At 41.8% G+C, this 27088-nt stretch overlaps 1 protein-coding gene across 7 annotated transcripts in view; it reads left to right on the forward strand.

The window, feature by feature from the left end:
- The window catches only part of mtmr4 (myotubularin related protein 4), a 97237-nt gene that overhangs the window by 60278 nt on the left and 9871 nt on the right, over window positions 1-27088 (forward strand). For all 7 annotated transcript variants that reach the window (XM_072664736.1, XM_072664880.1, XM_072664954.1 and 4 more), the window contains 10 exons: window positions 9053-9169; window positions 14741-14823; window positions 17455-17621; window positions 18447-18543; window positions 20127-20240; window positions 20488-20684; window positions 23116-23244; window positions 24452-24563; window positions 25949-26144; window positions 26433-26618. In XM_072664736.1, coding sequence (XP_072520837.1) covers window positions 9053-9169; window positions 14741-14823; window positions 17455-17621; window positions 18447-18543; window positions 20127-20240; window positions 20488-20684; window positions 23116-23244; window positions 24452-24563; window positions 25949-26144; window positions 26433-26618 — 1398 coding nt within the window. The remainder of the gene's footprint in view (window positions 1-9052; window positions 9170-14740; window positions 14824-17454; window positions 17622-18446; window positions 18544-20126; window positions 20241-20487; window positions 20685-23115; window positions 23245-24451; window positions 24564-25948; window positions 26145-26432; window positions 26619-27088) is intronic.

Below are 27088 nucleotides of genomic sequence, written 5' to 3' on the forward strand. Positions count from 1 at the left end.
AGACTAAATTCTAATCTGATCTACTTTGGAGTAACTTTATAAACTGTTTTAAACTCTACAGTGTTTAATATTCTACAGTCCTGACTGACCCACCTGACCATTCAGCTCCCAGTTCCTTTACAACTCTGCAGTCTGATCACTGTGTGTGCATTAACATTAGCCTCGTCCACGGTTCTGAATGTGCCGTTCAGAGCTGGTTTAGAACCAAACAAATGGAGCGTAGTCCTTTTGCTGGAAGAACGGAGCATTTCCTCTATAGTCTGTTATTTAACCTGGCAGAATTCGGGAGTAAAGACTGGCTGGGAGGAACGTTGGATTTTCCCAAATGGATCAAATGGGATAAATAGTCATTGCAGAACTACAACTAACTGGGTGGTTCTTGGCCACCTAGCTCACTCTTTACCTGCTGCTCTCTCATTTACAGCGAGGCTCCAAGCTAACTCTAAGCTAAAGTTTTCCTCCTCCCTGAACTTTCCGTTCCACCTTAAATAATGCAGCAGTTACACTCTGCTGTTGAAATGGCCTCAGTGGAACTGCGGCACTATTTAGGGTGGAATGCAGTGTTGGCCTAAGAAGCTAGCTTTAGCTTTTGTTTTGCTATGTGCCGGTATCGGCCGATTTTTAACTTGGCCTATCCTCAGAAAGCACAGCTCCCCAGCTCCGATACAACTGCTAATAGACCCCTGGGCCCTGACCAACAGCACACTAGGAGTGATGTGGGGAGGAAGTGCCATTAACCCACCCCTGAGAGAGCAAGGCCAATTGTGCTCTCTCAGACTCTCTCAGGCTGCTGATGGCAAACAGCATTACCCAGGATTTGAACCAAAAGCAGCTATATTTTAGCTTAGTTACAGGCGACATGAGCTCACTCAATCAATCATAGATGCTTCCGGTACTGACATGGTGACAAGCCACTTTTTATAGAGCATTTTGACAAATGTCAAGGATTAGGTCTGTATTCTGCTTAGTCGCATATTGTGCCAGGAGCTTTACAGCCACTCAGGCTGACTTACAGACATTGAGCTGTGTGTGACAGCAGTTTAGTTTCAACTCCTGAGTGCGGTGGTGAAGCTCTCTGAGGGCCTGCTATGCAGCCTGACTCAGATCTATGATCTTAAACATTAGGTTTTTGTATAATGGTAAGTTCTGCTCAAGCTAAAGTTGTCTTTTTGTGTCTTGGGCAAGAATGCCCCCTGTTTGCTCCTCAGGAACGACAGCTACAGAAAGCATTTGGTTGATGTTGGTGAAAATGAAAGAGGATACACTAGTTACGGAGAGTAATTGTTCCGGTTGGCTTGGGCTGAGTCCGGTAATCTTTAGTGAGGTTTAGTGCTAATCTTGGGCCCACAGAACTGTTCGCTGGCATAGCTTAATGGCATAAAGACCGGCTGATTGGCTCCGTATTTGCATCACCTTTGTGCCACAAGATCCTGGGTCTTTATATTTCCAGTACAGAAAATGACGGAGACCGTATATAATAAGTACAAGAATAGCGGGCCTCATCCAACAACGCTAGCGCTGCATTAGCAGGACCTGGCTGGAGGCTAGTCCAACAGCGCTGGCACAGCGCTGGCACAGCGCTGGCACAGACCGGCTCGCTAAGTGGAAGCTAGTATTACCTTTGCGAGGCAAACACTTCAAAGCTAATGGCAGGGTAACCGAATACTATATTTTATGCCAGGACCGTGGCTATAGCTATTCGTTAGCATGGTGCTAATCTTTAGGCACATTGAGTTCATTTAACAGGCTTGTTTAAATGGATTTCAGCATTATTTGGAGACCACGTCTACAAGCTGGTGTCCTTGGCGTGGTTTGGGACGGGCGTGATTTATACATGCAGATTACACAATGCTAACAAATCACGGCTTCAGTAAGTTAGCTAGCGTCTGTGGTCCTCTAAATCTGAACATGGTGTCATCCAAAGCTTGATTGTGTTGTTTGTAGCATTGGACCAGATTTGTGTTGACTGGTGATGAGTGAGGGCTGGTAAATGTCTTTTTGAGTTCTGCAGATATGCTGTAGTTGGTGCGATCTGAGCTCCGTTTATGTCGTCTGTGTCCAGTGTTGGAGGCGAACTGACCTTATCGGCTTGATGGATGTGTCTGCAGAAGGTTTATGAGGATTAGTCATCTTCTGGCGGTCTTGAATATTGAGGTCTTGCTCACCCTGTGGCACTTTGTCCATTTCTCTGTCTGCTAGGTTCAGACACTCAGACACACATGCAGCTTCCTAGGCAGGTGTTCAGAGACGAATATGGAAGAGCTGATGAATAAGAGATAGGAGAGATGAGCTGCTTTTGGCTCACTGTGCTAACCACTGACTCACCGGCACAAAGGCAAGAAAAAAGTCCGAAGGCGGTGAAGGCCCCCCCTTCACATCACAGTGAAGCTTATGAGTGCTATGCCAGGATGTGTGCTTAAGTTACACACCTGCTCTGATCAATCTGATGCATCCAATGTAATTCCAGCACTTGCGTCAGTTATAAAGCTCCTGCAGGATAAGATGCATAGAAGGGATGTAAGAGTTAAAGGAGAGATGCACATATGTGTTTCTGGACACTCCTTCTAATAAATGCATTCAGCTACTTTAATTTGTTGTCCCTGTAGAGAAGTATTGCCAATAGAATAGGACTCTCTGGAGCAGATAAACATGAACCTATTGGCACCATGCTGCCTAATGCCAGGTGTGGGTTAGAGGAGTATAAAACCCCCCAGCATTGAGCTGTGGAGCAGTTGAGCTGTGTTCTCTGGAATGATGGATGGTGCTCCATCCAATACTTTTGGGATGAGTTGGGGATGAGGTGGGCTGGTGATTATTCAACATTTAACTTGTGTTGCTGCATGCAGTCAGATCCTCACAGCAGTGCTCCAAAATCTAGTAGAAAGCCTTTCCTAGAGACAGTAACTCCAACAAAAGCAGGATAAACCATTGATTTCAGAAGAAACAATGAATGCACAGGTGTCCTAATACTTTTGTCCATTTAGCATACCTCACATGGAAGGCTGGGTGTTTGTGTACTATTTACCTTGGCATGTGCTGGAACAAGACGTCTTGGTCCACAGCAGTTCCACCATAATATATCTTTATATATGTATATATTGCCAATCATAATTTGGGTCTAGAACACGTCGCCGGGGTCTTGTTGATTCATGGCTAATTCTACTGAGCTTGAAAGAGAGAGGAGTGGGCAGATAAGTGGATTAACTTCTGAAGGCTGCACAAGCTGTTTGAGTCATCCCCTCCCGCAAGCACTCGCTCATTGGAAAGCTCTTCGACTCTTTGGCTCATGTGTCCGAGTTTTGTTCAGTATAATGAGAGGAGCTTTGTTTAAAGAAGGCGCAGTGTTGGTGTAGTTGCTCCTTGTAAAGCACACATGCTCTTTTTTTTATGCGCTCACTACAAAACTCTTATTTACCTCTCTGGGTTTGATTGAATTTGACATACTCTGTCTAACATGAAAAAGCAATGAATAAACAATGTCAAAGAACATCAGGACTTGCCTTTTGTTCCTGGCGTCTCCAAAGGGTCAAATGATGTCACTTCCTCTTTGTGATGTCATTTAAAGCAACTATATTATTGATAGACTGGACAGATTAATGTGTCATTTTTTTTTATATATATAAACCGTATATAAACAAGAACACACCCAATTCTGAAAATAAAATGGTTAATAAAAGAATACATTATATGGGCAAAAGTATTGGGACAGCTGCTCATTTATTGTTTCTTCCAAAAAGAGTTGATGCTGCTTTTGTTAAAGTAACTGTCTCTACTGTCCAGTGAAGAGAAGGCTTTCTACTAGATTTTGGAGAAGCACTGCTGTGAGGCTTTGATTGCATTCAGCCACAAGAGTGTTAGTAAGGTCAGGATGTTGGACGATCACCACTCCACCTCATTCCCAACTCCCCAGCGCATCCAAAAAATATTGGGTAAGGCACCATCCATCATTCCAAAGATCAGTCTGATGAAGACTGACTGCCGAGCTCCCCTGCACCCGTGTCAGATCAGCTGCCCGCCCACCAGACTGACTGCCGAGCTCCCCTCCTACCCGCGTCAGACCAGCTGCCCACCCTTCTGCTGCTGCTAACGCCTATGTTAAATTTAGATGAGCTCTTTACTATCTGCCCCTATTGTTGGTATTACCACCATTAATCTAATTATTATGACCATCTCTACTATGATTTTATTTATATATATATATATATATATATATATATATATATATATATATATATATATATATATATATATTATGGTTATATCAGCACACCTGAGCGGAAGAACAGGTGTCGTGGTTAAGAGACGTTTCTCAATAATTTCTAAATGGTTCTGACGAGAGGAGGAGGGGTTTCTTCCTCCAGCTCTGAGGGAGTTTGTCCTTGCCACTGTCTCGTTTGGCTTTGCTCACAGGGGGTCTCTTACTCATTCTTGTAATGCTGCTTTGTGACAACAGCAGTTATAAAAATATGATACTTATATAATTATATAATATATATATATATATATGATTTAATTGGATTTAGTGTGACACCGTTTCTCACAATAACTATACATGTTGTCATTGTTGCCCAATGTCTAAAGGCCACTGCTTTTCAATGAAGACAATGGTAGAAATCTGTTGTGTGTGTTTTACTGAAAGCACCTTGACGTATTTGAATTCAGTAAGAACAAGGGGGGTGTCCAGTATAGTGTCCAGTTACGTTCTGAAAGGAATATGCATTATGATTCCTGTTTAAGTGTTACTGTAAACACAGGTTGGCTTTGTGTTTATGGTCTGCACATTAAAGATTCACTGATGCTTTGGGCACCAAAACCACTCTGCTGAAAACGGAAACGTTGTAACTTTTGCTTTCAGTCTGATCAAATTGTAACATGTACGACCAGATGCTTTAGAGCTGTTTTGAAATCATCAATAAAGGGTGAAGCGAATGAATGTTGGCCTAAATAGGAAACACATTCAAAGCACAAGCCAGATCATGTACCTCCTCCAGTTCCTTCAGAGCTGTAGAATTTGATTAATGCCAGAAGAAAATGGGATTAGCGTTAATGTTGTTAGCGTTTTTTTGGCCTGGCTGACTTCACATGTTGATGTATTGCTCTTCTTGACGTGATTCACAAACTCTCTGTCTCTCTCTCTCTTACTTCTCTCGTTTCATTCTTAGATTTCTGTCCTGTTCTTTTCTCCTAATCAGCCCTTTTACCTTTTTACCTAGTTAATTCATTCCAGGTTCAAACTCAGCAGGACTAGTTTGATCAAACCATCTAAAGAACCTGCCTGTGATCTTATTAGTGTAAATATAGGGAACACTGATTTTTATCACAATCTATTGTGCGTGACTGGGTGGTTATTTTGAGCTTGACACACCCTGTCTAACATGATTAACACACTGGCATGCGAGGCAACTGCCAAAGTGATGCCTATGAAGAGTCGTAGGGTGGGAACTGGCTGATAATGGCACAGTATTGGTGCATCTTACTGTTTGACCTGCACTAAGCTCTAACCCAGTAACTCACAAACTGTAGTGATTTAAATCCAGCATGTTAAACTCGACTCTTGGCCAACGACTGTGGTTAACTGGTTACTTGCGGGTCTTTTCCCAGGATTTCAGAGTAACTTTACAGTAGTTCTGGAGGATTTTCCTCAGTTTATACCTCAGAGTTCCCCCTGGTCCTGTAGCTGCTCAAGCTCAAGCTCTCTTCAAGGAGACCCATTATGTAAAAGAGGCTGTCTGATAGGAAGAAGAGCGTTAGGCAGCTATAGTCGTTTGTCAGAATGATCTGTGGTTGACTCCAGACAGCCCAGAGTCGTGAATCATTATCTGACTGTGTGACTGAGGAAATCGTGAGCTTAAAAATTAGGGCCGTCATCGTTAATCGATTAAACTGCATTAAAAAATCGATTAAAAGCTGCCTTCTCAAAACAATTTCTGTTCAAATGTAATCTTGGTTCATTACTCACATCGATTTGACTCAAGAATAATTTTCTGTGTTTCTGCACAAATGTGATCATATCTTTTGGTTCAGATCTCTCTAAAAAAAAAAATATATATATATACTGTATGATGTATTGTCTCATAAATAATTGTAAAAAATTATGAAGATATTTACGATCATTAACTTTCCTTTTTTCTTAAGACTGCTTATATAATGATAATGTAATAACATAATACAATTACACCCTTTTAAAGAGCAGTGGACTGATTTGTTGAGCTGATTTGCTCATTAAGGATGTTCAGACAATGGAATTGTAATATGAAAACCATAAAACATATATGAAGTATATGAAGTGTGTGTGTGTGTGTGTGTGTGTGTATATGTGTATATATATATATATATATATATATATATATATATATATATATATATATATAACATTGAGGTCCGCAAACGTGGTCGAGGTCATGTCCGTATATTCTACAAGAAGTCCATACCGTGATAGGCCTAGGTTTTATGTTCATTCATGAGGAAGGTATGCAACATTAAACATTAGTACTAGTCAAAGTATGTAAACCTTTGGCCTTCTTGAACAGAAAGAACTTCAACAAATCTCAAGTAACTGGTGATCAGCCCGGCACAACATGTTGGAGGAATTTTGGCCCATTGCTTCTTCAGCTCAGTGATGTTGGTGGTCTTTCTTGCATAATCTGCTCTTTTTAGGTCCTTCCACAACATTTTTATTGGGTTATGGCCTGTACTTGGCCATTCCAGGCTGCTTGGCCATTCCAGAATGAGCTTCGATCTCTTTTTCTAAGGTTTTAGGGACCTCCCTTGATCGAGACTTTGGCACACTTTCTTAAACCTGTGTGCTGAAGACCAGGCTTTGATGGTGAAGACCCTAGTTTGTGTTGACACACAGGAGGGCCTGTGAAACTCGCACCTGATTGCCATCCCCTTTTTTGATTGATCCTTTTAAATAAATGCATGCTCATAGAGGTATACGCTTCATCTCTGACAAGGATATTTAATAATAGCCTTAAAAAAGAAATGTTTCTGCGTCATTTGTTTAACAGGGTTGTCTTAATCTAGTTTCAGAACTTGGATGAAGATCTGATCGCATGTCTGGTCATATTGAGGAAATTGTGTGTTCATATACTTTCCAGCAGCACTGTATGTGGACATATGACCTGCTGTTGTAAATGTTGAACCAGCCAGCATCCTCCAGCAGTTTCCACTGCTTCTGGACAGGAACTTTCCACTGAAGTTGTGCAGCCTTTCAGGTTTAACCTAGTCCGAAATGAATTCAATCCGACCCTGAACAAATGTCATCCTCTCTGCAAAGCCGAACCCGAATGTTTAGAAGCCCTCGCGCCCAGACCCAGCCACCCCACACACAAGCACGCCTTTGTTTAGTCTGCCCCTGTTTTTTTGGCCTGCTACTTTCTGAGGTAACTGGGTCTGCACATTCGGCCCTGAAGCACTCCACTGTTCAGGGCTTTTAACAGACAAGCCTTCTCTCTGGCTGCCTAGTTTGTTAGCACTGTGCCAGCAGAGCCCCAGGGGCCTACCCATGAGGTCCTGTTTATCCACAGCCTTCGAGTGAACGCTGCCATCGGGGCACCAATGGGGTAACCGCACAAACCACTGGCAAGGATGGCATCATGCAAGGGGCAAATTAGAACCAGATGCACTGCAGCCGGTTTGAAGGGGAATGCTTTCAAGCAGCTGGGAAGAATAAAGTTAATGTGTGTAAGGTGGGAAGTGTTATCATGAAATCCGCACAGACCAACTTTACTGACTTCAGTAAAAGCTGAATAAATAAAGGTAACTTGTATATGCCTGTTAGCCAGTCATGCATTGTACTTTTTGACATCTTGTTCCTTGGTGATAACTGGTAATGCCACAAATGTCACAAATCCCTGTGCACTCCTATGCCCATTGTAAGCATTTTCAATGGTGGACAGGGGTTAGAATGGGCACTACGATCGGCTACAGAGTGCTCAGACCCGGTTGTATGGGGTAACGATTTGGCCTTAGTCAGAGTCACTCAGGTCTTAAAACCTATCCATTTCTCCCACATCCAGCACATCAACTATGAAAGTAACTGGACAGTCGGTTATCATTGCTCTTACGCAAAACCCTGGAATCTCCAAAATTGCAACTTTACAGGAGAAGGAAAAAAAACTTTCTTAACTTTCAATGGAAGTTAATCAGTCATCTTTGAGCAGTTCTGTTGATCCACTCATCCTGACATTTTGAGACCATGGACAGGACTACTGGCAGATTATATAAAACAGTGAGAAACAGCAAAAATGGAGATACAAGTTTTTTTTTTGCATGTGATGATATGATGCATTGTTGAGGGTAACTTCAGTTGCATGCAGATGAAAAGAAAATTCCATTATTCTCTTCATCAGTGGGTGGTCATAATGTTTTGGTCTTGATTTGAACTGTATTTTGACACGGCTAACATAAGCTAGAGTATTTAGCCTAGTTGGCAATAAATCCACGCATTCTCTGTAATCTGTTTGCCACCAAGGTAATTTATGGGTTGTAATTTTCAACTAGCACTGCAGCTAAGGGATGTATTGATGAATCTGACCATTTTAAGTTAGTATTCAATTAATTTGGAAAAAGCTTTTACTCAGTTGTTGACGATTGTATTTAACGTTGAATGCAATGTTTTATTTAAGTCTGAGTGCTCAGTGCTGGTCTTAATGATCTGCTATGATCTACCATGCAGAGTTTGGTTCTGCTAGATAGCAGTGTTGTAATCCAACCTAAAATCCCACTCCTCTGATTGGATTACAACTGCACTTTAATTTTCCTCAGATTTGCTGTATATGATGGTGTGTTTTATTACTGATGGTTTTTCTAAATTTGACAATTTAGCTTACAGTATTTCAGAATATCGCAATGTGTATCATAACTCCTGAATCGTAAACCAGCCTGCTTTACAGTTTTTCTTTCCTTTTTACTTCTGCTTGATTTCTAACTAATAAAACTGCCCAGACCCAGAATCCACAAGAGCCGGTTCTTCCACGAGGTTTCTATAACGATGCCTTGTCTCTTGTGCCTTTTCTCAGTACTAAAGCCACAGTGTTCTTCTGTCCAGGTGCCTTTCCCAGCTCTTCAAGGGGAGGGAGTGGAGTTTCTGGGCCGCGCCGATGACGCCATCATCGCCATCTCCAACTACAGACTCCACATAAAGTTCAAGGACTCCATCATCAATGTAAGACCACATACACATGTTTACTCTTCAAGCAAACTCTGCAAACTCTTTTTTTTCTTCTTCTTCCTCTTCTTCTTCTTCATGCATACATTCCTCAGGTAGTTTCACTTCGCAGTGCAGTTTCAGTTGAACCGTAAAAGAGGAAGAAAACCCGAGGCAGAAATGTCAGTCATATGATTTAAGTGACCACAGCCTGTTTCCAAAGCCTTGCTCAGTGACTGCGTTAACCCAGTATCAGAGCTAAAGTTTACCTTATGGGAGTTAATGAATGCTTTTATCCGCTTCTCTGCAATCTGCTCGAACGTATTATAGAGTTCCCAGGCCACCCACTACGGTAACTCTAGCCCTGCGCTCACAGCACTATTGGTTACAGTTGCACTGAGGCTTTTCTCCTAATTCCCAGCTGCTGTAGACCAGACTTCTGTGCTTTTTACTTCTCTAGTCCCAGCGAGGTGAAGCCTTTCCCGGGCCACTGTTGGCTTTTAGCCCCTGATCTGTGAAAAGCTGCTGGTTCTTTCACAGTGCGCCAAAGAATGTGTGAGGTCACGCTGGACTGGCCTACACTCCAGCACAAACGACTCGAGTGTTTTCCGGTAACCAGCTTTCTGAATCTACACTGGCTCTTCTTTTGAGTGGTTGGTCTTATACGTAGCACACAGAAAAGCAACTGAATAAATACCCAATTCTGCTGGATAACAATGCCAATATTTGCGCTTGGAGAAAAGCTCTACACTAGAATGTAGTACTGGTAATGTTCGTCCGGTCACGGCTTAATCCGTGGTGTACGTGATGCAGTCCATGATGCAGTCCACAATAAAGTACCTTTGTTTTCATTGTACCTGCTCTGAAATTGCTCTATCACATATTCTAGCTTGAGTCAAATCACAGGGTCAAAGTGCGAATTGTATTTAAATATTGTGGTTAAAAAGTGAATGACACTCCCCAACTGTAGGGGGTGCCCAGGAGAAAGAATAATAACAACAAAAGTGCTTCATAACAGTAAGGTAATAAACGGCAAAGAATAAAAATCTAGCAAGACAAAAAGGAAAGAATACAAACAAATGTAACAATTAATAGAAAATTGACTATGATCATAACTGCTGTCTGATCCACACATACCAGCACCACACACACTAACATCACCACCATCATGTCAGTGCCACTGCAGTGCTGAGAATGACCCACCACCCCAATAATACCTTCTCGGTGGGGTCCTGCGGGGTCCTGACCATTGGAAAAAGTATGCAGAGAAACAGATGGACGACAGTCTGGATGTATAAAACTACACTGTGCTCTTATATGGAAAGTGGGGCTGATAAAATGTGGAGGTGGTGTTGGTTGTTTTTGGTGTATAGTGGCAGCTAATGTAAAAATACTTACAGTACAACCAAAACACATTCACCTGTGCCTCCATTAGTGATGTAATCTATGTTTGTCCATGCTCTGCCTTGTCCTTCACTGGGACACTAATGTTGGTTCTGTAAGAGATGACTGACAGTCTCTTGTCTGCTGTATATACATCATGTTGCCTTATGAGCCAACCACCAACCAACCACAGTTACCCTGTCATTTGTGCTTCTGGTCCCTTTAACTAATGTTTGCTGGGTCTGTTTGTTCTCAAAACACCCACATGTTCCCTCTACATTCTCCTCAGCCCTGGAGGCAGATGACCAGCCTGATGATCATTAATGTGGTAGCAGACTTTTATGTGATCTTTGCTACATCATCCATGGCCGCCCAATATATATATATATATATATATATATATATATATATATATATATATATATATATATATATATATATACACACACACACACACACACACACACACACACACACACACACACACACACACACACACATATACACGTGTGTGTGTGTGTGTTTTAGGTGTTTTAAATACCGGAGTCAGTTCAGCACAGAGTTACTAAGAGTGCCTAGAGGCCGGTTGTGTCAACCTTGCGGCAGCCGTGGTTGAGTGACAGTGTCCTGTTTTGACCTGGCTGGCTGAGTTGAACTTAGACAAGCTTTGTGTGTGTGTGTGTGTGTGTGTATGTGTGTGTATCCTGAACACCCCTGCTGTGCCTTACCTAATCCAAACATGACAGAATGGCAGCTACAGTAGTGTACAGATCGGCATGTAACTCGGCTCATTTTTGTGGTGCACAATGATGTCAGTATCAGTGTTGCTCAACATCAGTATAAGATCAGTATAAATTTTAGGTAATAAAAGGACAATTCTGATACTGTAGCAAATCTAGCCTGAACTAGCACACACTCAGACTGTGTGTTTCGATGGCTGTATGTTTCGTCCTGGTTTGCTAGGCATGTTTTTAAACAGAATTGTCTTGGTACTGACAGTTGGTCGTCACTAACTGAAGCTTGCTATAGTGTAGGGATGTCTAGAACTGGGATCAAGGCAGATCCAGGCATATTTGAATAGATGTGGTCTCGGCCATTTTAATCCCAATCCAGTTCTGAGTCTTTGTTTTAACCACGGTGTTCATTAACGGACATTATTGCCCAGTCGGCAGCAGCAGTGCGGACGCTCTCAGAAGGTAAATAAAGGAGTTGAGAGTCTGCAGTGTGGAACATGAACACAGACCATAATGTCTGAACCTTTATAAAATGATCACTGAATATCTGTCACTGAATATCTGTACCTTTCTCTGTTTTTAAACCAGCACTGAAGAGCCCGTTCAGAACCGAGTGGAGGCTAGCGCTAACGCTAATGCTGACACGCGCTATAGAAATCCCAGTCAAACTTCCCATTCACACTATAATCCAGTTATTACACACCAGTAGACCAACAACAGCAGATATCAGTCCACAGTGTGTTTCACTACACATACACAGAAAGTGATTAGACTGCAGTCCTGTAAAGGAGCTGGGAGCTGATTGGTCAGTGAGGAGAGTCAGACTGGATTAGAAGTCATTTAAGAAAAATCTTGAGTAAAATAAAGAGATTCAGCTCATCTGATTTGAAGTGTGTGGCTGTGTGTTTATATATATATATAACATGAAGATAGAGGGTTGCATCAGGGGCAAAATTGCCTGATCGGGACACCCCTACTGAAGTGAATGTGGAAGTAGCTTTAAACATTCAGACACACATTAGATTGTGAATTTTTCTATTAAATTTTATCGAATATTCAAATTGATTGACAGCTATAATGCCCTGGCTCTTCCGAAGTCTCGCACATTGACTGCACCCATCACATCTCGCCAATCCACTCTATCCAGCTATTCTCACTGTGGCTATATTTCATGCTGTGTTTATTTAGTAATGCTTAGACTTCTTCTCTTTACTTTCTTTTCTGTAGCAGCTGCATTATTCCTGTATGTGCATTCCCCTTCCATTTAAAGCCTTATTTTTGCTTTTGTCCTTTTTGCTTAGTCATTTTTTCATTTTCCTGCCTGTTTTTCCCCCCTCCCCCCTTTTGTTATCCCATATGTTATTCTCTCGCTCCCTCTTTCCCCTCCTTTCCTCCCTGTGTCTCTCTTTGTCTGTGCCCTGGTGTGTGGTAGACGTACCCAGGTGTGGACACTGAGATCTCTGTGAGTATTCTGCACTCGTCCATCTCACTCATACATCCTACCATTCTAGCGCTCGTCCTCCTTTCCCCCATGACCTCTTCCTTTATTACTTTTGTTTTGTTTCTTTTGTATTTTCATACTTCAGGGTCGATGTGACTGGCTCAGTAAGTGTGCTGATCTACACTAGTATCTTCTCTACTTTCTCCATACTGCAATGTTCATTAGTCCACTAAAGACGAGAACCGATCTAATGCTGGGTCTAGTTCCAGTTTGCAATACCATCAATGACCCCTTGCTTCCTGATGCAGCTCTGGCTCAATAATGCTTTACAAACCTCAGAGATTACACAATATGGACAAAAGTATTGGGACACCTGCGCACAAATGGATTCTTCTGAATTCAAGGTTATTAAAAAAATTGATCCTGTTTTTGTTGCAGTAACTGAGGATTTAAATGCATTCAGAGAGCATTAGTGAGGTCAGGGTGTTTGATTATCACCACCCCAACTCATTCCAAAAGAGCTTTATACCCCTCTAGCCCACACCTGACATTAGGCATGGTGCCAACAGGTGCATGTTTCTTTATCTGCTCCAGAGAGTCCGGTTCTGTCGGCAATCCTTCTCTACAGGGACTAGACAAGCTTTGTGTGTGTGCATTTGCACATCTGTATCAGCACAGCACTAAGTGCAAGTTAAGGAAGCTGAATGCTTTCATTAAAAGGGGTGTCCACAAACATTAGGACATTTAGTTTATACTGGTATTGGCGATATACACTATGGGTGTGGTTTCCTAGACCAAGATTAAGCCTAGTCCTAGTCGATGCCTCAGTTTGTTTGAATATTCTGCTTTGAAAGGAAAACAGTCCAAAGCTGGGTCTAGTCCTGATCCAGGAGGCCGACCCTGTATGAACCGCTCGTGAAATCAAGGGTTTTAATGGGGAGTTCTGCAGGAACAGCCTCTACACTAGATGTTGAAACACTGCTGTGAAGAATTGATTGATTGCTACAAGAACATTAGTGAGGTCTGTTACTGACGTTAAGTGATGAGTTCCTCATCAGAAACTTATCCCAAAGGTATTTTACAGCAAAGAAATGCAATTCCATTGCTCCACAGCCTCAAACCAGGGGGCTTTATACCAGTGGTTTGTACTGCTGGTCCAAAGCATTCCATTCCTTTTGGCCTTCTATGAAGATTTTGGATAATTTTGTGGGTCCACCCTAAAGTAGCTGAATTCAGTGTCTGGATACTTTGGGATGTAAAGTGCATCACACAGTCCTAATCAGATCAGCATTCTTACTGGGGTTTCTTGATAAAGTCGGTTAAAACAGACCCTCTTACGTAGTAGGAGCCTCAGTTGCAGCTGTGCTCTACAATCCCACAGTAACGTCTGCATGTGATTCAGTTTCACTATAAAATTGCCTGCAGTAAATGTGATTGGTGCTGGAAAAGTGACAACAGAAAACCCCCCAGCTTGTCACTTGCCTGCTTATTTGGTTCACAGTTATTTGAAAGAGGCTCTGTTAGTGTCGGAATAGAAAGGCTGCTTCTATTTCGGGTCATGCAGCATTTTTAGCTGTTGCTATTGTCTGGAAATCACGGCTAGCGCTCCGATACAATGGCTGGCCTTTGATCAACACAAAAATGCAGCTTCTGCCTGAAGCACCAAAAAGACTGACCTCAATTGTAGCAAAGCATTTCAGCGGTAACGTTACACAAGATAATTGTCTTAGCTTTTAATGAAAGTGAATGGCATTGAAAGAGCATTTCTATTGGTCCATTTTTCATAAATTATTGACAATATTAGAAATATAAAAACAACATTGCCAGATTTACATTTTGAAAAAGTGTAAAACGGCAAAAATAGAGATGCAAGATTTTGTGAGACACTGATGATATAGTTGTTTTTTTGAAAAGGGTTGTGGATTCAAAACTACTCACCGTTATTTAGTCATTTCCTGTCCACATCAGAAGTGAGTGTATGAGATTTGAGGGTTCCAGTGTGATCAATGTCTGTGTGTGCTTTTTTTGCAGGTGCCTCTGAGGCTGATTGAGAACGTGGAGAGCAGAGATATGTTCCAGCTGCACATCATCTGCAAAGACTCCAAAGTAGTAAGGTAGGTACAGAATCAAATTTTATACAATGTTGGGATCCAAGGTCATACATGCACAGATGAGCCTAAACATTATGACCACTCAAAGATCATCTTGTAACAATACTGCATGTCAGGGTCTAGAATATACAATACCAACCATCATCTGGTTATCATCAAATGCCTGGTGTGGTAAATCGGGGCTTAATGCTGTTAAATCAGGTGAGCTGCTGATGGAATTAAGCACATTCATATGCTGGCTGGGGGCGTCCTGGAGAAATCTGGAACCAGGCCTTTTTTCTTCACTCTAGCTCACAAGATCTCAACTACTTTCTTCAGAATAAGAAGTTCTTGTTCTTTTCTACTGTATGAATATTTACCTGCATCTGGTCTAATGTGATCAGGAGTTTCTACAAGACATTGAAGAACCTATTAATTGGTACTACATCAACCATTACATCAGCTGCATGCTTTTTAGACCTTTAAAGGTCCTTCACACTCACACTTGTATTTCTTTCCTCACACTACCGTTATTTTAAGGCAAAAAAAAACAGTTACAGTCCAAGTCTGCAGGCTGGAATATGGGAGAATATATAGGAGGTCTGTGGCATTGCTAGAGATTGAACCGGAGGTCTCTTGATTATGGGGCACCGAGCATCTCCCGGCGTCCAAGTTCCTAAGATCTTAACCTCTGTAATCAAAAACAAATGTGTATTTGACTTTTGACGTACATGTCCAAATGCGTGTGGACACCCCTTCAGAAACATGCATTCAGCTACTTTAACTTGCTGACACAGATGCCAATAGTCCCTGTAAAGATGTACTGTCAATAGAATAGGACTCATTGGAGCAGATAACATAAACCTATTGGCACCATGCTGCCTAATGCTAGACGTGAGCTAAAGCATTGAGCTGTGGAGCAGTAAAACTGTATTCTCTGGAATAATGATGCTCCATCCAATACTGCTGATATGACTTGGGGATAAGATGGGGTGGTAATCGTCCAACATCCTGACATCACTAATGCTCTTGTTGCTGAATGCCATCCAAATTTTCATTCTCTTTCAAAATCTAGTAGAATGTTTTCCCTGGACAGTAGAGACAGTTACTCCAACAGAAGCAGGACAAATTGGTTTTTAATACCCTTGATTTCAGAGGAAACAATGAATGAGCAGGTGTCCCGGTCACAGTCCATACAGTGCAGCTTTTGTGGAAAAGCCCTTTCAGGAAATCCTTTTATCCTGAAAATGTTGAACGACACACACACACACACACACACACACACACACACACTTACTTATATCAAGACACTGAAATATCCAGACATTAACGTATGTGTGGCCATTCTTGTACATTTCCATCCTCCTTCTTCATTCTTCTTCTCCCCTTCACAGCTGTCAGTCATGCACTGTGGTATTATGCAGATGCGCGCTGTAGGCTTATGCTGACTCCTCAGTGCGTCTAAGAGTGTGTGACAGCTTTTTTCTGAAGCTGTGTGACAGCTTTTTTTCACATGTTTCCATGTGTGCAGAGCAGCACCTTTGTGCTCAGGGCTCCTGGGAAGAGGGAGGGGGGATGGCGGATTTTTGGCCTGGAGAGCAGCTACATGGAGAAAGAGCGACTGGGAACAGCTCCCCTTTTCTATTTTTCTGCACAAAGAACACTCTGTTTCTGAGGCCCTAGTCCCCCCCACACACACACACACACAGACACACACACACACACAGGAACAATATGCACTCAAAAGTTTCACCATCTGTAAAACTTCAAAGTGTGCACTCAGAAGCTTTGTATGAGCTCTACAGGTTTGAACGTTTTGTAATCCAGGCAGATGTTTGGGCCTATAGGAACCTGCCCTAATAAGTCCTCCCATCTCTGTGTGCTGTAAAATTGCTGTTTGAGTCATGAGTAATTTGGATAAGAGACAGATATCCGAGCAGCTCTTTGTGTGTGTGTTGACAGTGGTGGGTGTGTGTGTTTTGACATAGCGGCGTCCTAGAATTTTGGGCCTACTCATTCACTCGCTCCTCCTCCAGTGCTCTAAGCGTTTTTTCCCCTCTCTGTGTCGTAGTAGTATAATTATTTGGGATTCACCTACTTGGGAATTGTGAGCCGATGCAGATATCCGATTATTTTCTCATACCTGTATCGAAATGTTGATAAACATGAAATGTAGAAATATTGGTCCTGTTGGTCATTTCTGTTTATATCGAGAGCAATAACATGATCGTAAACAGGAATAGCATCAAGGAATACTCCAGCATTGTTCAATCTAATCCTCATTAGGAACAGGTTGAGCATAGCATACTACCATGGATTGCTGTGCTTCCCAGAAATCCCATTATAACACACCAATGGGTGTGCCATTATGCTTTTTCTGTTTGTTTGGGGGTTTTTTATTTATCTAAAAGTGTGTTTAAAATCAATGTTTTCTGTTCCATGTTCTGCTGCCCTTGGTAATTAACCCCACAGTACTGATAGGACAGGTAGAGCTTAGGTTAGGATTAGGAACCACTGGATTATTCCTCAATAACAACCCAATAACAAGTCCAGTGTTTCAGTCGTATCTGTGTCTTTTTAAAGTGAATGGCTTTTGATTTAATTTGATTTAATGATCAATGGGGATTCTGACGAGGGTGTTTTGTGTGCCATCAGGTGTCACTTCTCCACCTTTAAGCAGTGTCAGGAGTGGCTGAAGAGGCTAAACCGAGCTATAGCTCACCCCACCCGGCTGGAGGACCTGTTCGCTCTGGCATATCACGCATGGTGCCTGGGGGGCTGTGCTGATGACGAGGACCAGCATCTGCATCTGTGCAGACCAGGTACACACACACACACACACACACACACACTCACACACTTCAGATTCTTAATATTACTGTACTTCTCGAATAAGTCGCGGCAATTCGCTAACACTTAAGGTTCCATGAAGAACCATGTTTGTAGTAGGGATGTGTGAGAGTGCAGAACCTTTACATTAAGTGCCTGTTATTACAAACATGGTTCCTTTGAAGCACCTTTATTGTTGAATTGTCTTTCTTGGTGTGGAGAACAACAGAAGGGAGATTCCAGTAATGTAATACCATTAATTAATTAATTAATTGTTTTAAGCTTTATCTGTAGTAAAACTGTATAATAATAATAATAATAATAATAATAATACCAAGAACAACTACTACAACAAGAGGAAGTACTGTAAAATATCGAACTGTGAAACCCTAAAACTGTGTTATTTACTGAAATGGTTATCATACCATACCAAAATCTCAACCCCACTGTACACAAAGTCTTTATTAAGAAACTAAGCTGGAAAAACAGCCCTTTTAAATGCAGTGTTTTTGTGAACCCCATTACATTCAACCGTATCTACCTGATTTCACCTGTAGTGGTTTATCACCAGTCACTCATGTTGAAGTTTTAGTTTGGGCTTCTTGTTGAACAAGGCACAAAGCACGACAGCCAATCAAAAGAGGGTCTATCAAAGTCTTTTTCCCCCAAAATGAAGTGTTTCATGATTTGAGCCATTTTGTTTGTGTACGATTTTCCTGGATTACATTTGTTCCCCTTAATTTGACTCTAATTAATGAACAACTTGACTTGTTTGCATTTGACCAGACTCTCTTGTTCTGTCTTTCTCTTTCTCATAGGCGATCATGTTCGTCAGAGGATGGAGATGGAGGTGAAGAGGATGGGCTTTGACATGCAGAATGCCTGGAGAGTGTCCGACATCAACAGCAACTACAAGTACGGCCTGCACGGTCCACAAAATGCAATACCCGATGAGCCGTTTGCTTTCTGTTTGTTTTTGCCGAAGCTTTCTGTGTGTGCATGTATGTGTATGGCCTTACATCTGCTGAGGGAGGCTGAAGAATGGTCAGGAAAGAAAAGAACAGCATGGACGGAAGGGGAAAGGACTGGTGTTTTGACTGGGCTGGAATTACAGTCAAACTCTGTTATTAGTCAAAACACCAATGATGATCATTTTGAAGGGATTGAGCAGCGGGGAAGGTCTGTGTGCATGTGTGTATGGTGGGCCACTGTAGAGGTGGTTAATTAAAGCAGGCCAGGACCTGCTGTGATCCGTGAGTCAGCAGCACACCTCAGTCAACAGAGGCTGGTGTGTGTTTGTGTGCTTTTGGAGGTTGTGTCTCTGGTTCCTGTTTCCTTGGTGTATGTCTATTTTTAGTTTGTGTGAGTGAGTGTCTATGTTTCCATCTGCCTGAGCCTCCCTCAGGGCAGTAGGTGATTGTGGTGATTTTAAACTAATTGGAGTGAAGGTTGTCATTGAAAAAGCGAGAAGGAGACAGATGATTGGTGGAGAAAGGTTCAGGTTTGAAAGATGGGAGGTGAATTAGAGGTGTACCCAGCCCAGAGCTCTGATATGGAAGTGGATTGTTTATCATGGCTATAATCTGTAATCTACCTGATATGTAATTAACACAGACATTGGTATTTTACCACCCACTTTTCCACTCAGGGTAACCTGTTCACTCAGATCATGAGGGGGAATCATATTGATATCCACATGCTTTCAACTTTTAATGTGCATGTGTGAGAAATAATTTGGCAAAAAATTCAATAAACATGATTTATTACTTAGCCCAATGCAGCCCATCAGGCCAGGCAGGCTTGGTATCTGAAGGGTGCTTCTTTATTTTATGTTGGGAGATGCTAGGCTAACGTTGCTAACAAACGCTTAACTATCACCAACACGGCCACAATCATAAATTATGTGCTTCTTTTAAAGAGTCTTTTTAAAAAGCTATGCAAGTCTAAATAAAGATTTAGTAAACGCCTAATTATGTCCAAATTAGCTGCCAATTAGTGTTTTTAAAAAAAAAAAAACAGGAAGTCTATGAAATGTTCTAAACCACTTGTCTGACCCCTTGTGTGACTTGTCTGCATCAGTGAAATTAAGGTTTGAATGCTTTTTTTTTTTTTAACTGGTTGAGAGATGTTATGCATTTTACTGAGATGAGATCATGGTGATTGTCTAAATCTAGTGTTTGTTAGACCTTTTACCGTTAGACCGTTTACCGTTCCTGGCTGAAGAAGCTCAAACATGCCTTGGCATCATTTCATTAAATTTCAATTATTATTTTGTGTCCAACTGTTTCTATAATTATCAGATATGCACACATTAGAAAATGTAGACATTAGTACCGTGTAGTACATTAGTAAATTTTCTGGAGAATAAAAAAGTTGATAATTACAAATGCAATTAAATTAATAAATGCAGATGGACTAGTAGTCCAGCAACACACAAAATAAATAAATAAATAAATAATGTTCCACATCTCTCTACCTTCGACTCTCTGTTTCTGCAGGCTGTGTTCCAGTTATCCTCAGAAGATGCTGGTGCCAGTGTGGATCACTGATAAAGAGCTGGAAAGCGTAGCCTCCTTCAGGTCCTGGAAGAGAATCCCAGTTGTGGTGTACAGGTAAGACCTAGACACAGATACCCTCAGAAATAAAGGATCGTATTCATAATTGGGCATAAAGGACAAATCACATGCAATTTGTATATAATTATTTGCATAATTTAATAAAAAATCTGATTTCAAGACACAGTTTAACAGTTTTGCTTTTTCACACATCTCACACTGCCATGATTTTAACTTTTCTCACAATTGTAGTTTGTAAATTTGTAGTAATACTGTAATATTTTTCTCTCTTCTCGTCTCTCAGACATCAGAAAAATGGGGCAGTAATAGCACGTTGCAGTCAGCCAGAGATTAGCTGGTGGGGCTGGAGGAACACAGAGGATGAATATTTGGTCACCTCCATTGCTAAAGCCTGCCTGCTGGACCCAGGGTCTCGGACTGCCTGCACACCTGCCTGCCGGACACGTGGAGATGGACCTGACACCTCTGACAGTGACTTTGGTAAGACGCCTGCAAATTTACTGGTCCAATGAAATTAATATAAATTAGCCATCATATCAAAACCATTTTATCTTTCAAAAACATCCACGGCTCTTAACATTGCTTTAACATTTTGTGATGAATGGTCCAGAATTACATGGTATACATTTCTGCTACATTAATTTACATTAAAAAAAATTTCCCCAGTTTCAGTAAAGTTATCATATTGGAGATACATGTTTTTTTTGGACAGTGACTGTGTTTTTTATTCAACTCTGAACCAGGTAGCTTTGGATCATGCTAATAGTGAAGATGATTGTGTTGTTCTTTGGGAAATTCCCCTTTCATTATGAACGCTATTTTCAAAAGCACCGAGACTGAGGCCTAGAATTGGGGAGATATGCTCTGTGGGTTTTTTGCTGTTATTCAGCAGTAAATGAGCAACATGAATAGAGGGTGAACTTCGCCAAGAATCTGTCCATGTACTTAGTCCTGGTTATGGTGTAGAATCACCCCAGTTTATTTGCTAATGGTTCCGCTTCTCTTGGACAATAAAAGCATATAGCCTGTTCAGGCAGACAAAACCACTTGGTGGAGAGCCATTAGTAATTAGTTGCTGTCTCTCTCTCACACACACACACACACACACACACACACATCCACACACTCTTTTTGGGACAGGAGATAAACGGTTTCCAGTTTGGAGCGGATGCGACAAGGCAAAGTGGCAATGGCTCTTTTGTTTCTTACCATGTTTGCACACTGGTCGCCAAGAATTGTGCGGCATGTTATGGGAAAGGTCGTCTGCGTAGTCTAGCTGTGACACACACACACACACAGTTGGCTGCTTTCACTTCCACACACTCCATTTATCATTGAAGGGAATGAAGAAATAGCTTATGTAAAGTTAACTATAATATCAACAGTCCATCCAGTTTTGCTGTCCAGTTGGAGTTTGGCCTGAATAGAAATTTCACTTGTGAAATTCTGCCAGAAGTGTCTATTTGACAGAGCACACAGTACGGCCTGAGGTAGCACATCACTTTATAATTAGAGTTGCACAGAGTATCACAACTTTAAAACTATCAGAACTGCGATTTGGCAAACAATTACAATCCTTCAGTGCTTTCTGTTCTGAATTTAAATCAGCTAGAAGGGTTTTGAACTGGTAGAACAGGGACACACCGTGTCATTGATGTGAAGTACCAACGCTGAGCACTAATATCACCACCTAGATGAGTTTCTTCAATCTGCTAAGTGGCTCAGTTAGTGAGAGTGACTGAGTAAGAGTGAAAGTAAATTACTGACTTTCTGACCTTCTGACTGCCTTTTCGACTTACTGACTACTGTACTCTCTACCTGTACTATCATTAGTTTGGAACGGGTAATGACTTAATGACTGGCTATTGATAACAGGGTCGTGGGTTCGATTCCCGGGCTCGGCAAGCTGCCACTGTTGGGCCCTTGAGCAAGGCCCTTTACCCTCTCTGCTCCCCGGGCGCTTGAGTTGGCTGCCCACCGCTCTGGGTGTGTGTACTCACTAGTGTGTGTGTAGTGTGTTCACTACCACAGATGGGTTAAATGCGGAGGACACATTTCGCTGTGCAGTGTACACTGTGCAGTGACAAATACGTGCACCCTTACTTTTAGCTTTTCTTGACTGACTAACTGCACTTTCAATACTTTGACTTTGACTGACTCACTGACTTACTGACTTCTTGGCAGCCTTAATGACTTAATGACTTTCTGACCAACGGGACTGGGGTTCGATTCCCGGTCTGGGTGACTACGCTGCGCTCCAATAAGAGTCCCTGGGCAAGACTCCCAATACTACACTGACTCACCTCTGACTCTCTGGATAAGACGCTCTGGATAAGAGCGTCAGCTAAATGCCATAAATGAAAATGTACTGACTCACTTCGAAACTCTTGAGTCACTTCGAAACTCCCGAGTTCTTCATTTAAATAAGCTAGAAGTGCTTTGAAAGAAACACAGTATCATTGATGCAAAGCACCTAAATCTGAGCCCTATCAGTCTCTCTAGATGAGAATCTTCAGCTTGTTAAGGAACAGGGCATTAATGTAACAGTACTGACCTGCTGCATCTCTGCAGTCTCATGTGTATGTGACTCAGTGACTTTGTTGAGCCTTAGTGTTATTCTTTCTAAATGTAACCAGTAGCATGTGCTGCATTACATTAATCACAGTGCAGTAACCTTATACATAATGTTCTGTACACAGAGTGTAATCTTCTCTTCTTTAGCACTTAAAATAATTAGAATTGAGTAAATTGGCTGCAGCAGCAATGTGTCTGTGTGGTCGTGATGCCAGACTGTTCCTCTGCAGTGGTCGTCAAAAAGAGACAGTATTGATTTTCCTAATGGTCCATCTCTTGCGCTCTTTCCCTCCTCTCGCTCACCCTCTCTCTCTCTCTCTCTCTCCCTTCCTCCCAGACTCATCTCTGACAGGTGGTCCTGGTCCGGATGCCAGCGCTGCACCACAGAAGCTGCTGATTCTGGATGCACGCTCTTACACTGCTGCAGTGGCCAACCGAGCCAAGGGGGGCGGCTGTGAGTGTGAAGGTAAGCAGCAGCTACTTTCCCCTCCACCCTCACCGCTCCGCCGCAGCCCAGGCAGGGGGCCGCTCTCCTGTGTGGAGACGTGTTGGCTCACTGCTGCGCTGTGGACTATCTCCTAGGGCCCTATGATTCATTAAGTGTCAAGCTGGTATGACACTGCTTGTGACACAAGTAAACACCGTGGTTTTGTGGTTTAGCATGTCTACATTTAGCAGCATTTAGCTTGGTGGCTTGCAGCAGTTGGAGGGGGTGTAAATATTGAATGTTTAAACTGATTCTCATAATTACAATAATTTTTAATAAAGTATGCAGTGGTTGTTGTGGTGAGCAATTTTTAGATTATATTTTGAAATGTAAAAATCCCCCAAAAAGCTTTATCTAACATTGAAAAATAATCCTGAAGCGCACAGAAATGATCAGCCATGCTTTACTTGAAGGCAACGTTACAGAGGAACCTTTTAACATTTACATTTATATTTACAGCATTTAGCTGACACTCTTATCCAGAGTGACTTACAAGGTTACTCGTATTACAGAGATGGGCTAGTGTAGTGTTAGGAGTCTTGCCCAAAGACTCTTATTGGTGTAGCGTAGCATAGTCACCCAGACTGGGAATCGAACCCCAGTCTCCAACATGGTGTGGTAGCTCAGTGGCAGGTAGTGGTGTTCTCTGTTGCGCCACAGATCTGTTGCGTCACACCAACCAGTATACATGCATTATAACACATGCATAAGCTTATATTTATCAGTTATTTAAGTATAGATGAACAGCTGATGCTTTTTGTAGGATGGCCAGATGTTTTATGAAGTAAAGTGAGATTCAAGTATTGACATAAGGGCCTTAAACCAATGACTGGCATTTGTTTTGTTTATAACACTGTTATAAAGCATCATTCCCATGTATGTAAACTCATTAAGCCTCATTAGTTTTATAAAATGCTCTGAACATTATAGAATATGACCCCTTATGTTAATACAGTTGTTTACTTCATAAAACATCTTACAACATCTGGCAGAAGGTTATAGATAAATATACAGTGTTATGAAGTCTCCTACGTAGGTAGCTTCTAGCCTCCAGATACTCAGATCATGGAGAGATTTCATGATGCACTGAGTCGTTTCCTGAAAAGTCCTGAAGCAGTAATGGTAAGCTCATAGATTTACAGTCCTTCCTCTTCTTAATTGTAAACATCTGTCTGTCCGTCCACAGAATACTACCCAAACTGTGAGGTGATGTTCATGGGCATGGCCAACATCCACTCCATCAGGAACAGTTTCCAGTCTCTGAGAGCTGTATGCAGTCAGATTCCTGATCCTGGCAAGTGAGTATGCAGTGGTAACCACTGACCTTCTCATTAACCACTCTCTTATCCTCTCCTTCTCTCTTATACTCAAGTCTGACTAGGGCTGTGTATTGGCAAGAAGCGGATGATACACATCACGATAGAGGGGATATGATTCATTATATTGAGATATAGTGCGATACTGTGATCAAGACGGTATACTGTGATTTCTGAAAATCCAATTTTAGGAAAACTGCCATATTATAAAAGCACACCAACATACCACCATAAAATCTGAGCACAAGAAAAGTTTACTGCTTATCCAATCAGAGCAGTGGGATCTGAAGACAACACTGTAGTACAACACTGCTATCTAGCAGTCGGGGATAGACAGCATATCTCCTTGTACTCTTACTTTTTCTGTAGCTTTATATGTAGCTAGTTTGGTGAATGGTAGGACAACTGTTGATTTTGAGGTCTCGTCACCAGTTTAAGGTCTAGTCACCAGTTATTTATTTATTTATTTATTTATTTATTTATTTATTCACTGCTCTTAGCTCCCTACATAAACACACTCAGACCCTGTTCAGTTTCGGGCAGGGCGTGAATGACCTCACTTGCCCAGTGATGAGCTATATTTAGAGAGCGCTCCATGTACAGAGTTGACTTCAGAGTTTAAAATAAACCCACATTGACATGGTTCAGAGGTAACTGGGTCAGGGCTAAACTGACCTTACCCTGGTGTAGCCCTTTGTATCTTAAGGGTCACTATTGTGTGTTAAGTGTGTTCTCTAAAGGGTTGTCCTGGGCTATTGCTGGTCGGCTTAGCGTAGTGGCTAACAACACCAACTTCCTCATGGCAGATTAGGGTTTGATTTCCTGACTAGACAAACACTTGACTCTACACTAATAAGACTGCTTGGGCATATTTGTCCAAATGTTTGTGGACACACATTCTAATGAATGTATTCAGCTTCTTCAAGTGCAGGTGCGCTTGAAACAGGAAAAACCCTAAAATGTGCAGAACAGTGGGCCTCCAGGACCAGGGTTGGAAATTGAGCATGAGCACTGTCCATGGGGACCTTGAGCTCACATGCAGCTCTTTGGATTGTCTCATTTTATTGTCAGTGCTTTTCTGTGGAGGTTATAGCAATAGGTGCAGTTTAATACACTTACTTTCTTTACTATGAGAGGTTGTCCACAAACTTTTAAACATAGTGCTTGTCTGTGGGCTTGGAATTAAATCAGTTTATTTGGCAGTAATGTATTTTTATTTTCTCCGTATTTCGAGAAAATTCCCATTCATTATCATTCAGATTGTTATTGATTAACTATTTGACACTTTTGTCATTGTGAATTTCTAGAGATGTTGCTAAGCATACATTGTTTCATGTAATTCTTAATGTGTCCTGTGTCGTACCCAGCTGGCTGTCCGCTCTGGAGAGCACTCGTTGGCTGCAGCACCTCTCAGTCATGCTGAAAGCTGCCACTCTTGTGTCTTCGGCGGTGGAGAGGGAGGGGCGCCCAGTGCTGGTCCATTGTTCGGATGGATGGGACCGCACCCCCCAGATCGTGGCTCTTGCCAAGGTCCTGCTGGACCCCTACTACAGAACCATTGAGGTGAGGGAACTGAAATCCAAAATTTTACAGGGAAGGCTTTAAAAAGCAAGTTAAAACATCTGAATAAATGGTGCCTTTGAATGTTGGTAATAGCATGTTGCTAAGCATCAGTAGTTTTAGTGCCCAAAGCTGCTGGAACTACTTCTTTGTGTCTTTATATAAAATGTGTAGATATGATATGTAATATAAAAACAGTCTTGTGAGGTCTTGTGGATGTCATCGCAAGCATCATTATGGCTGTAATACCATTTACAAGAACACTCTTTTTAAGTCATTTTTTTTCTACAGGGTTTCCAGGTGCTCGTCGAGACGGAGTGGCTGGATTTTGGCCACAAGTTTGCAGACCGCTGCGGCCACGGGGAGAACGCTGAGGACGTCAACGAACAGTGTCCCGTCTTCCTGCAGTGGCTGGACTGCATCCATCAGCTCCTTAAGCAGTTCCCCTGCCTGTTCGAATTCACTGAGGCCTTTCTGGTGTGTGGCCCCACCCATCCATTAATCTATCCAATTGTTTAATCCTTTCATTTTGCTGCCCATCTGCTGCATCTCATCATCGTCATCCTTCTGTCCATCCATTCATTTGGTGACTCATGCTTGTGTCTGTGCATTCATCAGCTGAAACTCATATAGGCTTCGTTTGTTTTTTATTTTATGCATTTATTGTTTTATTCATTCTGGAATCTGTAGGCGCCTGTTGATTCAGTGCATTTTTTAACCCTTAAAGTTTTTTGGTGTTGCCCACAATATTTTTTACATCTGTGACTCTTATTTTAACTTGATTAATTTGACTGCCTTAACTGTTATATAAAAAATAATTAAGAAAATAAGTAAGCAGAATGTAAAGGCAGTGTTGCTTAATTTTCTTACAATGAGAGGTTTAATTAACTCAAAATTGCAGGAGCGCTTTTGCAGTGTGCTAGATGATAATTGCCGTGTTGGGAAAA

This window comes from Salminus brasiliensis, chromosome 1 (genome assembly GCF_030463535.1).
Source record: "Salminus brasiliensis chromosome 1, fSalBra1.hap2, whole genome shotgun sequence".
Classification (NCBI taxonomy): domain Eukaryota; kingdom Metazoa; phylum Chordata; class Actinopteri; order Characiformes; family Bryconidae; genus Salminus; species Salminus brasiliensis.